A 17,297-nucleotide genomic window follows, 5' to 3' on the forward strand; every position below is an offset into this window, starting at 1 on the left:
CTAAAAAAGACATCTCACACCGTGTCAGATTTTGGTTATTTTGGGGAGGTCGAGATAAATCATATTGTTTGGTGGATGCAGTTTGAACCAGAGTAGCAGCATGGAGGTCGGATCGTCACCAAAATAAATAAATAAGTGGTCTGAAAAAGGTTAATGACAAAAAAATACACATAGCAGGCAGTGTGTTTGTACCGGGGACAGGAGACACCCCTTTGATGAGAAACTAAGAATCGATCGGAGAAACCCTCCGGAGTGGAGTCATGAAGACTGGATCTGAATTATTTGTTTGTATTTGGTGGTTTGTGTTCCAGCTTTCGTTCAGCAACTATATATCCATAATCCACTAGTTAAAGGAAATACAACTAATGTGTTGTGTTATATTAGCTGTACAATTTACCACATAAGGTGTTCTTAGTTTCCATACCTCCTGTGTTTTACGAGCGACTTATCAAGTCTTGGCAAACGGCATAAAACACGATTAAACGTGATAGTATATAAAACCATGCTCGTATACAAACTATAGAAATGAAACACGGCGTCAGTTTAGACGTAATTCTATCCTCCTGCTTACCGCATCATTTATGAGAAAACATTTTATAACATTAACACAACATATTCGAGGTGGTTTTAAATAACATGTATGTTATGTTTTTGTGTGCACTGAGGAGTCTCAAACTAGGCGTTTGTTAAATCATTTTAAGATTGGCTTTGATCAATGTTTGAAAATGAATTCTTCATATATGATAAATGAGAGGTAACATTTTATTTATGGTATTATTTCCACATATTTCTCTCCATTCTTCCTTCTGCCAAGGGTGTCGCAGTTTCTCGTCTCTCCCGTTTTTGTGCTTAGTGCGTAAACATGGGTTAGAGTTTGCGTGGAGGACCGCACTTTTTCCCGTCAAGTTAGTATTTTATAAATCGCAAACATTGTGTAGAAACTGGCGTACGCCATTTTTTGAGCGTATATCCCTTTATAAATGAGGCCCCTTGACCCACAATAAGCTCATCTTTCTATACAGTTTACACTTACATTCCCACAGCATTCCAGTGTACTCTACAACTCCCATTTAAAGCCCCTTAAGTGTGTGGCCGCTCAGGTCAACAATAGCTGGCGATGCACTCACTTGACTGGCTTTTAATATGAGTCTCAGAGCCAGATCGCCTCATGTGCTCCCTCCCGCTGCCTTTGAAGCCTTTTAGAGTTTGTTTGGTCAAGCAGATAAGATGTTATCTTATAAAATCGAAGCGTGCCATTTGATTACTTATCTTAACAAACAATAGCTGCCTGCTTGTGTCATTTATTGACCAATGTGTGCTGTGTGTGGAGGGTTTTCTCCGATTTCTCAGGGTTTTTAAAACAGCAGATATCGGCAAAGATAAACTTGAGTTAATGTAAACTTGAAGTATTTTAAAAGCAGAACATATATCTGAAATAAACCACCCCTCTGTTTGTGTTTGCAGCTGATTACAAGGAGAGCTTCAACACCATTGGCAACATCGAAGAAATCGCCTACAACGCCATCTCCTTCACCTGGGATGTGAATGAAGAGGCCAAGGTACAAAGCATAACGTTTTTCCTTCTTTTCTTTTTTTTTGCGGTACATACATTTCACAGTAAGTTTCCTACAAACTGTTCTACTATTTTGATTCATGCCGTAGGCGTGTTGTTAAGAAAAAGCAGTGGGACAGGTTTTTTGTGCGGATTCAGTTGTTGGCAAACAAACGCACTCGCTCGACAAATTACCTGCGATTCAAGCAGCAAAAACACTTATTATCTATTTAAGAATCAACATGTTGCTATGATACAAGAATTAAAAGCCTAAAGCAGCTCCTTTGCTTTGACCGGCATGTTCTCTGTGTCCCTCATAAAGCTGACGGGCAGTGTTGTGTACTTTCTGCTCTGTTTGTCTTCTTTGTCTTTGTGAAGCCCACTCCTTTGTGGCCACACCTTAAATGGAGCTCCATCCCTGTTTAACTCCAGAGGCCCCCAAGGGCCTACACACACCGATCCCTGTCCCCACCCTCTGTTGTTTGTTTTGCCCTCATTTCTGTGTGAATGCGACCGACAGTGTGTGTGCCAGTACGTGTGTGCGTGTGCGTGTGCGTGTGCGTGTGCGTGTGCGTGTGTGTGTGCGTGTGCGTGTGTGTGTGTGTGGCTCGTTCATTGTAAAGGCAGCCTGTGGACAAAGACGTTGCAGGTGGAAATCCAAGCACACCGCTCTGGGCCAATATTGACTCTATCCCTCTCTCTCTCTTAATCTGTGGGACAAGCCCGAATATATCTGTCGCACCACAGGAACAGGTGTAATGCCCAGGTAGTCTGGTGTGCATGCTTCTACTGTAAGTTAGGAAGACATTCATTATTAATGTATACGAAACTCAGGTAATCAGTTTACAGTAATTTACAATGAAGTGTGTGGTTCAGTGTGTTTTATATCAATAAAACAAGCGCCTATTTTATGTCTCAGGAAAAGCAGGAAACTTGATAAGTTATAAATACCTGTAAAGTAAATAGGAGTATCCGGGTTTCTGGGATGGCAATAAACAAAGAAGGAACGCCTCGATGGATGCCAGAGTAAACATTTGTTATAGTAAGGTGCAAATAATATGGTCTCTAGACAACTAATATAAACCAAAGCTCAAGATATAAAGAACAAGTTATGTGTTATATGTTTATTTTGAAGTTAAAAGCTTATGGTAAAGTTTGTATTAGTTAGACAGTTTAAAGTGTCATTAATGAACCTCTGTACTTGGCTTTCTTTGTTTCCATTTAACAGTTGCTTTTATCTACTATGTGTGTGTAGTTTTGAAAGAAGAATGAAGTCTCTTGAACTCCTATTTAAGTTTTTAATGACAAGTCAAGCTTTCAGTCAGAAGGCCTTCATTAGGTAACATGTTAGTTAAAAGGGAACGTGTAAAGTGGATAATGGCACAAACCACCACATCTCCGCAGCACAAGTGTAACTTTTACGTTTGAAATACAAAGGAAACTAAATAAAAACAGGAAATCAACACTGTTATGTAACAGCTTCTCACTAATCCACTGTCCTATGCAACCATGCAGTTTCATGCAGTTTTGATTTCTATCTGCGGGGATTTTAAGGTCATGTCAACAGGGTGAAATGATATTCTTTGAAAATGACAAGAAACAACATTAGAAACTCAGCCGTCACAGCATACCTAAAAAAATATATCTTACTGTCCATATTTTAAATGTAAACTATGTCTTTAGCAGAAAAAGGGGATTCATCAAGCATCTGAATACCAAACTTTAAAGGATGCAACGAGGGTCTCTGGGTGAACAATGTTTTAAAAAAATAATCATAAATACATAAATAGAGAAATATCCAAATAGATACCCCTCCCAATGTGTTGAAGGGCCAGCTTCTGTCGGAACTTGTATGGCTGTTGTGGATGTTCTGCTGGGTTACATTGTGCACAAACAAAAGACAACATTAAAAAAAACCTGACATGACAAATAAAGTTATTTATTGTAACACCTCTCTCCCCCTCCGCCAGATCTTCATCACGGTGAACTGTCTGAGCACCGACTTCTCCTCACAGAAGGGGGTGAAGGGTCTTCCTCTGATGATCCAGATCGACACGTACAGCTACAACAACCGCAGCAACAAGCCGCTGCACAGAGCTTACTCTCAGATCAAGGTGTTCTGCGACAAGGTGAGAAAACACTTCCTCATCATTTGGTATATGGATATTATCTGGAAAAGTCTCATGATGTTGTCGGTATAAATATTTCCGTTAAAGAGATTTTATAAGTAGCAATCAGTGAATTGTGATGCCACTTTGTACCTCTACTTCACTATATTTCAAACATAATTATACTTTTTATTCCACTGCATTTCTTTGACAACTTAGCAGGTTACAGGCTCTTCAAAAAATGGTGGATACACACCTTGTAAAGAGCTTAGATTGTCATAAATGGAATGACCTAACAGAATATACAGTATGATGGAGAGCTGAAACATGTCATCAATTGAAAGAAAATGAATAAGCAACTATTTTGAAAATCCTTTAAGTATTTTTTTAATGCTAAATTAACATACATGTATTGACTCTAGCTTTTTAAATGTGATGATGTACTGCACTTGCTTTTATTCACTTCTAGATGTGTTGATCTTCACTATAGAGTGAGACTGCTGCGGTGTATACAGTATATTTGACCTCAGATGGTGTGTTTGAGTCCTGGAGTTAAATCCTGACATCAGCCCTCCCTCTAGTGGCCTCACCTGCACAGTGAGCCTCCAGATACACCTGGAATGCACACAGCATGTCATGCATTTGATTTCCTTTAAGACTTTTCATTTTCAGTTTTTTTCCTTTTCAAGTCTTATGTAAGCTAACACAGGTTAACTCATTGACAATAAAAGCACTCGTTATAAAAAAATTCAAGATACAAATGTTAACAATATGTAAGAAAGATTATATAAATGCAATTTATTTACACACATATGCAAAATAGGAACAGAGAATATATTCTGTCCAACTGAAACACTATAGTGATCACTTATTTGTCAGTGTTTCAGGGGGCTACCTTTCCACAAACTGATTCCTCTTCTTTAATGCTGGTATCGTTCTGTTTTCAGGGAGCAGAGAGGAAAATAAGGGACGAGGAGAGGAAACTCTTCCGCAAGAAGTCAAAAGGTTAGAGTTTCATGAAAAATGATTTTGTTTCTGCACTTTTAGCATCCAAACTCGAGATAATCATAGATCCAGTTTGCTCTAAATGGGGTATAAAGGAGAGAGAACCCCCTTTTGAAATCACAACTAATGAATCTTCCTGTCTTGTTTTATAACAATAATAATAATTGTGACTACTTGGTGGGAACGTGTGGGTTTCTTTTTGCTGAGAAAAAATACTGTTTGTTCTTTTCTAAAAATGATTTGCTGGTGTTCAGGTAAAGACGGAGGAGTTGGTGTGATAACTGCAACCAAGAAGTCCGACACGACTTATTTCAAGACCATGAGCGACCTGGAGGCTCAGCCCGTTCTCTTCATCCCAGACGTTCACTTCGGCAACCTGCAGAGAGCCGGACAGGTAGACACATTATTCTTCTCTGTGAGCAGAAGTGAAAGAACTTGTTTCCTATCAGTTGAGCTCATCTGCTAAAGGGGAAACTGGAGCCAACGCTTAGTTTCCGTATTACCCAATGGACGCTTTCCATTCCCAGACACATGGTAGAAAAAAAAACCCTCAGTGTGTAAATTCATTCAAATAGATTTTAGATTTATGACATTTTATAACACAAAAGTGAATCCAATATTGCCTTATGTACTTTTGGGCATTTTTTATTTACAATTTAATAGGTTACTGTCTGCAATATTACAAAAGGGAGTTTGATCTGATCATGCAGTTTATTGAGTTTTATTTTAAAAGTATTATTTATATATATTAAATGTTATTATTTTGTTGTATGTAAAAATGTAGGTACTCCAATATTTTTTGCACACATTAGCAATTCTGTAATATTTAGCTTTAATTTATTTTAAGTACTTCGTTAAATAATACTGTAAGGGTTGACGTTTTAATATTCAAAGATTGAATGGAATTAATTTGACATGTTCTCATGGTTGAAGAAGCCAGACACTGTACTTACGTAAAGGCATCAATACTAACATTTTCAGAACAATGATCAATTGGCAGTAATTACGTTTGAGGGTAAATTTGCCAGTATTTCACAGAAACAGTAAAGAAAATTGTGCTTACACGTTAATCCATCAGGATATTAATAATATATTTATATAAATCTATCCCAGAGGTATGTTTTTGTCGAGATATATTGATAGTACTTCTGTACTTTTATTTAAATTAGAGTTGAACACAGGACCTTTACCTGTGATGGAGTGTTTAGACATTGTTGCATTAGTACTTTTACTTATGTTAATTACTATTACCGTAATTTTCGGACTATAAGGCGCACCTGAATATAAGCCGCAGCAGCTAAATTGAATGATGTGTACATATATAAGCCGCACTGGACTATAAGCCGCAGGTGTTTTAATGTTTAATTACCATATGTAAGGGTTCGTGCACAGAGGGGATTGTCGGGAAAGAGATGGCTGTTTGAGGAAGCTCCCATTTATTAACATTTCAACAAACAAGTTGCATATTTGCATAACGTATTCAAGTGTTACCATTTAGTGCAATAGTAGCTACAGAACATGTGCTGTGCTGTGTAAACTGTACTGTATCACATAGCGTTTCAGACACACAAACTTTTCAACTTTCAAACTTAAACGGTGCGCTCCCCGCGCACGTACCGGCAGTGATCTACAGCAGTGGGTTTCAACCAGTGTTACGGGACAAACTGTCTCGCTCTCGTAATGTCTGTCTGTCTTGCTCTCGTTCTGTCTCTCGTACCACTCTCGGTTCCACTTTTACTTTTGCGCGCTACCTGTCTCACTCTTTTCCGGCCTCCAGCTTTTCCTGCTGGAGCCCGCCGCTTAAAGGTGGGGGGCGCGGACTGGCCATAGAGCCCATAGAGTTAAAGGTGGTGGACTGTAACCTGTCAAATCCATAGATTTAGGAGGTCCCCTAATGGCCGTTAGCTGAAAAAATCCATAGATTAGCCGCACCGTTATATAAGCCGCAGCGTCGAAAAATGGGAAAAAAGGCGCGGCTTATAGTCCAAAAATTACGGTAATTAGTATTCACTTTTAAGTATTTCTCTAACTACTGCATGTCTTAGCAGAATGACTCAGTATAAAACATGTTACTCTGATGTCTATATTTGTGCAGCTTAATAATAATAATAATAATAATAATAATAATAAAACGTACATTAATGCTTACTGTAATACTTAATTTGCAGGTGTTTACCTTCAACACGGAGGAGATCGAGAGAGAAGGGTGAGTGTGTATCAACAGGAGCATTTATATTTACATCAGTCATACAAATATAAAGTATGCAAATGAGAGCAGGCACAGATACTAACCAAACACATAGAGAGGAAGTGCACATCACCACAAGTACACAAACAACACACACGTTTATGGCACCTGACACATGTTTCTTTGTTTCTTTTGGGGTGTTTTCCTCAGGAGTGTGCTGGTGAAGAGGATGTTCAGGCCGTCAGATGAAGATCGGTGTCCGTCACCTCACAAGCAGATCAAAGAGGAGACACACAAGAGAGGTACAGCGCGGCCGCTTCCTCTGCATGTCCCTCTTTTATCTCCTTTTCAAAATGATATTTAACTTAGTATAGCTTAGACTATTTCAATGATTTATGGATAGAAAATAAGTCTATATATAATGTCAAAAAACAACGCAATGTAATATCTTTAAATAACTTTTCTTTAACAGGAATCAAATATAAAGATATTAAATATACAATTATGTAAAACTGAGTTTATCAGCAAACCATGGAAAAGAGATGCTGGACTGTTGGCATTTCTGCATCACTTTGTAGTCTTGTAATTGGTGATTGTAATAATGATAACACTAATATGAATACACTTTTTTATCGGGCACTTTCCTTCCAAAGATAATAGCTTGATATAAACAGAAAATTGAAATGCAACTTATTTATACAAGACCAATTAGACTGGGAAATTAGAAAATAGAAAGACAACTTAGTCAACTTAGTCTGTGTCTAAAATCCCCATTTATCTTTATCTGTTGTAGTTTATACACTCTAAATGTGTCTGGTAATAAATAAATAACAAACTTATACTGAAGCTAACAGCTAAGACTTATTCTTCCTCTTCTCTCTGCAGTGTTGTTGTACGTACGAAAGGAGACGGACGAGGTGTTCGACGCACTGATGCTGAAGTCCCCCACGCTCAGAGGCCTGATGGATGCAGTGAGTGACGCAGGCGCTCTAATTACATCTGAGATTGATCTCAAAAGAAATACATCAGAATAAAAACTGCTTCTATCTTTCTTTTGTAGATATCAGAGAAGTACGGCTTGGCCACAGAGAGGATAGCCAAAGTGTACAAGAAAAGTAAAAAAGGGTGAGTGAGGAAACAGATTCTAATTTTGGGCCAATCTGGAGCCTTATGTTAAAGTGTTGATGTTTTGAAGTGGGGGTTTTTGAGTATCTATTGCCAGTGAACTACAGACAGTGGATGGTGGTCGACACCCGATTATTGGAGAAGCAAACTATAGGTTACTTACGTAACCCCAGTTCTCAGAGTAACATGTAGTGAGATGTCTCACTATGGGATGCGCCTCATCGCGGAGCAAACAGAAGCATCAATCTCATTACGCCAATCCTGATTGGCTGGTGATCTTGACGTCAGCGTCAGGGAATCCACCCACCCTATAAGTAGCTTGCGCCACTTCGCAGCGTCAGGGCCGTCCATTCCAACCAATAAGCACTCTTCCTGCCCTTCACCTTAGCAAGAAGGGCCGTCCCTGGTGAGACAGTCTCCTTCATGTTACTCTGGAACTGGTACGTAAGTAACGCTATAGTTCCTCCATTCATTGAAACACTCCCAGTTCGACTGTCTCAGCTATGGCATATTGTGAAGGCTCCGCGTATGCCTAAGACATTAGCCTTATCTCGAAAAATCACAAACCAAACAGGTAGACCCTGTCTCAACACGGGCAAGCCACTGGCGCGGGCCACAAACCAGCTTGGAGCGCAGCAGACGTCTAGCCTGTAACGAGAGCGGACCAAAAGTGATGCGGCGCGAGGGACGCAGCTCGCCGGCTGCACAAATGTCTTGGATGGATAACCACCCCTTGAACACAAAGCCCAGGATGTAGCCAGTCCCCACCGGTGACATGAGCACGAAGGCCCGTAGGTGCCTGCAAACCCCTGACTCGCAATAGGCCAAAGCCAATCGGCTGTTCCACCAAATCTAGTGTGGGAGCAAACAGACGAAAGAGCCGTTGCCTTGGTAACCGGGCCTTGGCCTTTCTGAGGGTTAACGCCGCAGGATATTGCAACGCACAGTTGGCCCCAGCTAAACACGAAACTCTTTTGACCCTGTCCACTCATAAGTGCGTAAAAGCACCGAAGCTTGGACACAGCAAATTCCGCCCGCTGGTTCTCCCCCGGAGGGAAGGCACCGCGTTCCCTGTGCATAAAGACGGGCAGACCGCAAAGGATGTTGGCTAAGCCGTCTTTTCCTCAAGGCCCACATGGCATGCCAGCCAAGTAGCAGCCAGGTATCAGCTTTGATCGTAGAAAAAAGCTCTGTGCTTTATCCATTAGCGTCCTGTAAGAAATGATAAAATCAGCCCAAAACCAAGCCAGGACACTTGAAAAGAGAATGTGCCCTTTTTGAAGGCACCGACTCCCTCGGCAAACCACCTCTCGCACTTACCTCATAGAGAGACCTGGTGAGGAAAGCTCTTGCCACCCTCTGAATATGTGTTATCACCTTCTGGCGGCGAGACCCACTGTATTGCCAGATTGTAGCCAGCTCAGCCGCGGCGCCACGCCGCATAGGGCAACAGGCGCTCGCGGGTGTCGGGTGAAACTATCGTACCCCCCCGCCGAGAGAGCAGTATGTCGCCTGCGTAGGGGGGAGCCTGCCACGGCTGTCCCGCACAGGCAGCTGATGAATCGTCCGCCGAGCCCAAGTTAAACATTGCAGGCCAGTGCGGGCTATCAATCAGTGTGTGGGCCGCTGTTCTCTCCACTCTGGCCAGGGGGTTGGGGGTATCAGAGCCAGGGCCGCGCGCGGGCGCCGCGCGCGCCGCGCGCGTGGCCAACGCGTACCAGAAGCGACCAGGAGGCCAAAAACGTGGCGAGCCCCGCGTGCCACCCCTTAACGGGTGCGTTTAGATCGGGCGGCAATTGTGAAAAGAACAAGCTGACATTAGCGGTTTTCTTTTGATGCAACAGATCCAGCCCGGCGGCTCCCGGCCGTAACGCAGCCGCACCAGCTGACTCAGCAACCATTGGATGCTAAGAGTCACCAGTCTGCATACAGACTGGGTACAGCTTCTGGACAGCAGGTGCTGCCCGCGCAGCGTCATAAGCTCTGTACGTGCGTCGCTCTCAGAGAGAGGAGACGAGGCGGCCCGGAAGATGGGGGGCCCTGGTGGCACCGCTGGTGGCCACGCCTCCGAAACACAATCTGGACGNAGAATCAGCACTTTGGAAACAGGGCTGAAACAGAGGGGATTATGGGTAATGCTGCCATGATCTGTTTGGTGTTTGGAGCCAAACACTTCAGAGACATGTTTTGTATATATCTGAGACCTATAATATATTGATGAAAAACACTATAACAGGGGACCTTTAAAATCTTCTCACTGATAAGCTTTCGGCATCAGGGAACTGTTTTGCTGACAGAGACGGTGAATGCACACTGTAAGATGATTTAAAGAGAGACTCTGTGTGACTCAGTTAGTGTGAATCACTGTTGGTTGGAGCCTCAGAGATATTGTGGACAGCCACATCATTCACTCCCAACAAAAGAGGATTTGAAGGGGGTCTGTGAAAGGGGGAAGGCTGAGGCTGGCCTCTCTGAGCTGAATATGCTTCTATTCTACCAGGCTATGCTTAAAGCAAACTCACTCATCATTAGTTGGAAACAGATGGGGGAACAACCTCTATTAACCACCCAAAAGCAACTCATTAGGTTTGTTTGCATGCACTGAAGTAACCCAGTTGTATTTCTGCTGTAACCTTTGTAAATATCTTGTTAACGAGGAACCTTGTTTGAAATAAAGGTAGGTTTGAAGGTCAAATCAATTCAATGTGACTCAGTTTTACTGCCACAGTATGTTACATCATGTTTTCTGCAGGGGAAACATTATTGTATGGCCATGCAGACACTTGACCAGAAGCAAGGTATTCAAATGAGTGCTTCATTGAATTTCTAGCTAATTGCTTTCACATTACTACCAGGCTACAAGGCTTCTTTTTTTTTACATTTCTACTTATTAGTTGATGACACAAACCTACACTAAAGGTCACAGTGTAGATAATACTAGCAAATACATTTTTTTCAATGAAGTCTGCAGGTAATCAACCTAAAATAAACCTTATTGACTGTAGCCAAGTAAGACTCAACTAAGAAACTATTTTGACCTAAAAGAGTCCCTACAAGCCACATCATGTATTGAGGATAACTCATAACTATAGGTTACTTACGTAACCCCAGTTCTCAGAGTAACATGTCGTGAGATGTCTCACTATGGGATGCGCCTCATCGCGGAGCAAACAGAAGCATCAATCTCATTACGCCAATCCTGATTGGGTGGTGATCTTCACGTCAGCGTCAGGGAATCCACCCATCGTCATTCAAAATAAGCACCTCTTCTCGCTTCACCTTAGCAAGGAGGGCCGTCTGGTGAGACATCTCACTACATGTTACTCTGAGAACTGGGGTTACGTAAGTAACCTATAGTTCTCATTCATAACACTCCGTTCGATGTCTCACTATGGGATATTGAAGCTCCCGTATTGCCAGACAAGCTTATCTCGAAAATCACCAAACCAACCAGAACTTAACAGGTAGAACTCTGGCTCAACAAGGTGCCCAGCACTGCTCGGGCCACACTTGGAGCAGAGACATCTAGCCTGTAAAAGCAGACAAAAGTGAGCGGCGAGGACCAGCTCGCTGCTGCACAAATGTCTTGGATGGAAACACTCTTGAACAAAGCCCAGGACTCATTCGACTCGTGGTCTGGCTACATCCTGGGCTTTGTTCAAGAGTGTTTCCATCCAAGACATTTGTGCAGCAGCGAGCTGGTCCTCGCCGCTCACTTTTGTCTGCTTTTACAGGCTAGATGTCTNGCTCATTCTACTCGTGGACTGGCTACATCCTGGGCTTTGTTCAAGGGTGTTTCCATCCAGGACATTTGTGCAGCTGGTCCTCACCGCTCACTTTTGTCCGCTTTTACAGGCTAGACGTCTCTGCTCCAAGTGTGGCCCGCGCAGTGCTGGGCCCCGTGTTGAGACAGGGTTCTACCTGTTTGGTTTGGTGATTTTCGAGATAAGCATGTCTAGCAATACGGGAGCTACAATATCCCATAGTGAGACATCGAACGGAGTGTTATGCTCCCGTATTGCTAGACATGCTTATCTCGAAAATCACCAAACCAAACAGGTAGAACCCTGNCCTGGCGCTGAAGACAGTGCTGTTACTGGCCCTGGCATCCGCCAAGCGAGTCGGTGATATTCATGCGCTCTCTGTACATCCTTCGTGCACTCAGTTTGCCCCGGGGCAAACGAGAGTGTTGCTGAAGCCCAACCCTGCCTTTATACCTAAGGTGGTTGGTTCATGTACCCCAATTGACATTGAGGCATTTCCTCCGCCGCTGTGTTCCTCCGGGGAACAGCGGCCGAATTTGCTATGTCCAGTCCGTGCTTTACGCACCTATATGGACAGGTCAAAAGAGTTTCGTTGNTGACAACTATGTTAGAACTGGTTTATAAATGGTTCTTAATGATTAATAAAGTGTTTACAACCTAATTCATAACCTAATTATAAACCCTTAATCCTTTATAAGGGTAGTCTTATTGTAAAGTGGTACCGATTGTTTTTTATATTCTGGTTATGACTTTCAAATTCAACAACACATTCCTTTTTACCAAATAAATGTTAAAAATACCACAGAAGGAAACTTTTCCCCCACTATAAGTCAACAAGTATGTACCCATCAAAGTGTATTGTAATCTAAATAAGTATACCAGGTTAAATTCAGGGGTTATTACATGATTTTCTTTGTAAATATTGTAAATAATGTGTATGCAAAACATCACATTGTGGAACCGAGTTGAAAGGAAGCACGTTTTTTATTAAAGTAAATGAAAATGAACATAATATGTATTTTGAATAGTTGTCCTAAATGAATCTAAATTGTGTATGTGTTTGTTTATTTATGAACAAGTTTTACAAAAGACCTATATTCCAAAAATATGCCATAAAAGAAAATAACTATACATAAATGTCTGGTTTGTATAAAAACAAATTATGATATTCAAGTCTGACCATGTCTAGCTTTAGCTTATTACAGACACATTGGAAATGTTCTGCTTATATGTAACAAGACATTGCAGTGCATAAATAGCAACGATTTGTCTGAGGTTATTTAAAAGAAAGCCCTCACAAGGTTTTTTTCTGTTTCATATATTTCACTCACTATATATCTTTGGTCATAATTTATAAAAAAAAGGTTACCATCCATATTGGCCACAAAAATCAAATACTGAACTGGACTGTACAATAAAGAGAATCTGGAGAGAGCACCCTTTGGACCGAAAATACAATAACCTACATTTGACTGTTAAAGTAGTCCAGTATCTAACTATATCAACTATATATACTATATATATATATACTATAACTATATAGTATCAACTATATGTTTAATGTGTGATCTTGAAAGATAAAGATGTATAACCTTGTGCTATGTTCTAGTTTTAAGCACCATCTGGGCTACAGTCAATTACGTTAGGGGGCGCTAATGAGCAGATGCACTGATGAACAGGAGCCGTCAGTAAACACCGAGAAGAAGAGCCCTACCAAAACACGGAAGACCTTTCCGTTAGAAAGAAATGTAAAGCGTCCATTTAAATAACCAACCAGGAGGTTTGGTTGACAGTTGAAGCGGAGTTTGATCATTCATATGAAGTTGATTTAAATAGGAAATACCATTGTTTTACCTCATAATGTTCAGCAAGTCTTACACGCTGCTCCCTCAGGGGGACTGTCCCAAGACTCCGGGCCTGTTCGTGGACCCTGTCAGCTTCACACAGCGAGGACCCCACAAAGGCTTTTCCTTCGACAACATCCCCAATGTCTCTGAAAACGACTTCACTGGTAGGCAGCTTACATTAACTATAGAAAATAATTAGTGACCATAAGGGTTGACAGTGGGTTAAAGTCCAACAAACCAACCCCAACTATTATAGTGCAATAATAACAGCATTTTCTTTGATATATTTCCTTGTTTGAATAAGAGCGATGTACTCTTAATGATCAACAATATGTTGTTAAAGTGTTATTACTGCGTATTCCATTGTCTCCCTGTACTTGTAACTGTGTTGTCCCCAAGGGAAATGTGCCTTGCACCGAGGTGATCACAATCCATACGCACTTAACATAAAATACAATACAAAAAAACAATGCCAAAACGCAACAAAAATAAATTAAATATGCATTAAGCTAAGGTTGGATAGCTTGCAGGAAACAGCTTGGTTACATAGAAAACATAACATCCTGAAATATAGTCTCTATGATGAGTGAATCTCCAAGGACACTGGGATAGGATCCCTTCCCATAATGCAATTCAAAACCATTATTAACAAGGCCCTTCCTGCCCAATGAGACACCATCTTCCAAACCTCACACTCAGTCAGTTTGTAATACAGGTTTTCTGTTCAAATGGTGTAGTCTACATTCCTAATTTAAGTAATTTAGTTTCAGAAATGTACCCTTTAAGATACATATTACAAAAATGTTTCACATGCTGACTGGTGTACTAAAAAGTACCTTTTCTTTCTTTAAGATACCTCCCAAGGATGGCTGTCCTGGATCTGCAACCTGATTGTCATCTTCTTTGTCTACTTCTTCACCTTCATAACATTTCCTATAACAGGGTGGTTTGTACTAAAGGTAAGGCGAAATGATCTCTCATCAGGTACTTCCTATAATGTCCACTCTTAATAAACAACCAACTCTTTTTTTGTCTGTAGACGGTGCCTAACTACCAGAGGATAGTAGCATTTCGTCTGGGTCGAGTTGGTCCTCCAAAGGGTCCTGGTATTGTCCTCGTGCTGCCTCTCATTGACCAGTGGCAGAGAGTAGACCTGCGCACCCGTGCTTTCAACATCCCTCCCAGCCAGGTAAACCACTATACTGAGTTCATAACTAGTACATTTACATGCTGTAGCACTGAAAGAAATACAGACAACTACATCAAGTCTTTACTCGCTAAACTATTACAAATTAAAGTATAAGTAACATTTATCAGCATTGCCTTAAAACAGAAATCAGTCATAAAAGCTTCCCATTACCCATTGAATATATTTTTGAACCGTAGTAAGAGTGTGGAGTTTGTGCCCAATCACTCTGTTTAGAGTGCATTAACAGTTAATCTGTTAATCGTCAGTTGAAACAGCCGTAATGATTACAGGAAGCAAGATGTCTCTTGATTTAGTTTGCCCTGCAGGTGGCACTCTTGGTGCACTGTTGATCCGTTTGGAACTGGAGAATGTAAATGGATACTCAGAGATCTATAAATGATTAGTTTGCGACAGCACATCAGCTGACACTTAACGATGTAACCTCATGCTGCCTGCAATTCATTTCAAAATGATTATTCCAAATGTTTTGTTTGTTATTTTCCAGCTTAAACGTAAGAATTAAATGCAAATAGATGTCTTATGCTAACATTTAGTTTTTTAAAGTTCAATCAATTAACACAATTACTTTACAAGTAGTTTTTATCATTTATGTGTGTACATTTTTTAATCTTCACTGCATTTTACTAAAGCTTTTACATTTCAATAAAGCTAAAGTGTCAAGCTCATGTCACACGTTTCTCATCAGTGCCAAGACTCTCCTTGTGAGCAGGCAGCATTTGTCAACATACAGTTTATTCAGCATTACACTTTAAATATGTCTTAGTCTGCATCAGCTTTAAGAATTAAGACTCCAAATTCTTTAACTAATGTTAAATGACCGCAGCATTCATCTTAAATGGAATTCTGCTACTGTAGGTGATCACTCTGGATGGCGGTGAGTTGTTAGTGGGAGCAGACATCCAGTTCAGGATCTGGAACCCCGTCATGTCCGTACTTTCAGTCCAGGACCTGAACGCCTCAACCAGGATGACGGCACAGAAGGCTATGACCTACCTCCTGGCCAAGAGGACTGTCAGGGAGATCCAAACTCAGAGAGTTAAACTGGGAGAATATCTTGTGGTGAGAATACACTGGACCTACTCTATCTGCTGACTCTTCACTGTATCAGGACAAACTAACATTCTTAAATGTTCTGTACAGGCGGACATAAATGAGATGACTCGACCCTGGGGGCTGGAGGTGGACAGGGTTGAGCTTGCTTTGGGCTCTGTACTCAAAGCACCAGAGCAAAGCCCCTCTGCACCCCTCACCATGCCCCCTGCTGTGCCTGGACTGGAAGGTCTCACTGACCCTATTCAGCAGTTGGCCATGCACTTTTTGGGTGGCATTCAAAAGCCTCAACAAGGTATGGATCTACATGTAAATAACCGCTTTTGTATGACATATACTTAATCTGATGTTGAGTAATACATCTGTTGCTTTTCCTCTTCAGAGGACTGCATAACTTTTACAGATGAGCTCAGCAGTGCAGCTCAGACTGTCATGGCCACACCACGTTCTGTTGAAGAGCTGCTGGACGCCGTCAAGCTCCTGCTCTCTGAGGCTTTGGTCCACCAGGTTGGGGCCTGCTTCCAGTTTGACGTGAGCTCGGAGGATGGACAACATCACAATTACTTTGTGGATTTGAGCCAAGGTAGTGGTTTGTATATTACACTTAATGGTGGGGTATGTAATTTATTTCAGAAACGCTTTTTGTTATATTCCATGGAATGCTCTTAACATCCCGATAGCATTGAATATATTAAATGCTTTGACAATAAATACAAAAAATGTCATCTGTGGAAGCCGTAGTACTGTTAAAAGCACGACCAATCATCTGAGCCGGCCCGGCTAAAATAACTGGATGGCCTACCTGCCTGTCAGCCTTCCATCTGTGCACAAACTTATCTCGTGCCCTCATTGGTCATGTGTGTTGGAGGAGGGGCTCTGTAAGGAAGTGGCAGATTTTTTCCGGCTGTGTATTTTCAAATTCTAGCGGACTCGAGCTGGTTTCTCCAAAATTACCTACCCCACCTTTAATAGAGAAATCTCATTGAGATTAGTTTAGTTGAGATCCATTTGTGTAATAATGCTGATGTGAGAAGCAAAAAAAAATACTGTTACATTAATATTAAATATCTCCCTCGCTCTGTGTGTGTTCTGTAGGCAGCGGTGCAGCTGGAGCAGGGTCTCTGTGCAGAGAGCCAGATGTGACAATGAGCATGAGTGACAGCGACCTTCTGGCCATGTTCCAGGGAGTGCTGCGACCGTTTTCTGCTTACACCAGTGGCAGACTGAAAATCCAAGGAGATATTGATACTGCCATGAAGCTGGAAGAACTCATAAAGTTACTTAAGAAATAGGGATGAGATTGGCATTTGTAAACATATTTATTAAGTCTTTAATTTAACCTGTACAGTGCCTGCTTTTTATGTATACATTGATTACGTAATAAACTGATTTACTTTTATGGACTTGTCTTTCTTCACAAAACAAAAACTCTGAAGGTGTTAAGGTCT

At 41.3% G+C, this 17,297-nt stretch overlaps 3 protein-coding genes across 3 annotated transcripts in view; all 3 read left to right on the forward strand.

Annotated features, from left to right (window-relative positions):
• Positions 1 to 17,297, forward strand: part of hexa (hexosaminidase A (alpha polypeptide)) — a 189,123-nt gene that overhangs the window by 132,256 nt on the left and 39,570 nt on the right. The window lies entirely within an intron of this gene.
• LOC104966695 (putative 2-hydroxyacid dehydrogenase UNK4.10) overlaps positions 1 to 17,297 on the forward strand; it is a 60,429-nt gene that overhangs the window by 9,550 nt on the left and 33,582 nt on the right. The gene's annotated exons all lie outside the window — the stretch shown is intronic.
• On the forward strand, positions 13,433 to 17,248 carry stoml1 (stomatin (EPB72)-like 1). The gene is made up of 7 exons (XM_010795924.1): positions 13,433 to 13,753; positions 14,442 to 14,548; positions 14,629 to 14,778; positions 15,655 to 15,858; positions 15,940 to 16,144; positions 16,232 to 16,432; positions 16,945 to 17,248. Exons 1-7 carry the CDS (start codon positions 13,603 to 13,605, stop codon positions 17,139 to 17,141), a joined length of 1,215 nt encoding a protein of 404 aa, XP_010794226.1. The 5' UTR covers positions 13,433 to 13,602; the 3' UTR covers positions 17,142 to 17,248.

The sequence above is a fragment of the Notothenia coriiceps genome, unplaced genomic scaffold, assembly GCF_000735185.1.
Source record: "Notothenia coriiceps isolate Sejong01 unplaced genomic scaffold, NC01 NC01_scaffold00037250, whole genome shotgun sequence".
Classification (NCBI taxonomy): domain Eukaryota; kingdom Metazoa; phylum Chordata; class Actinopteri; order Perciformes; family Nototheniidae; genus Notothenia; species Notothenia coriiceps.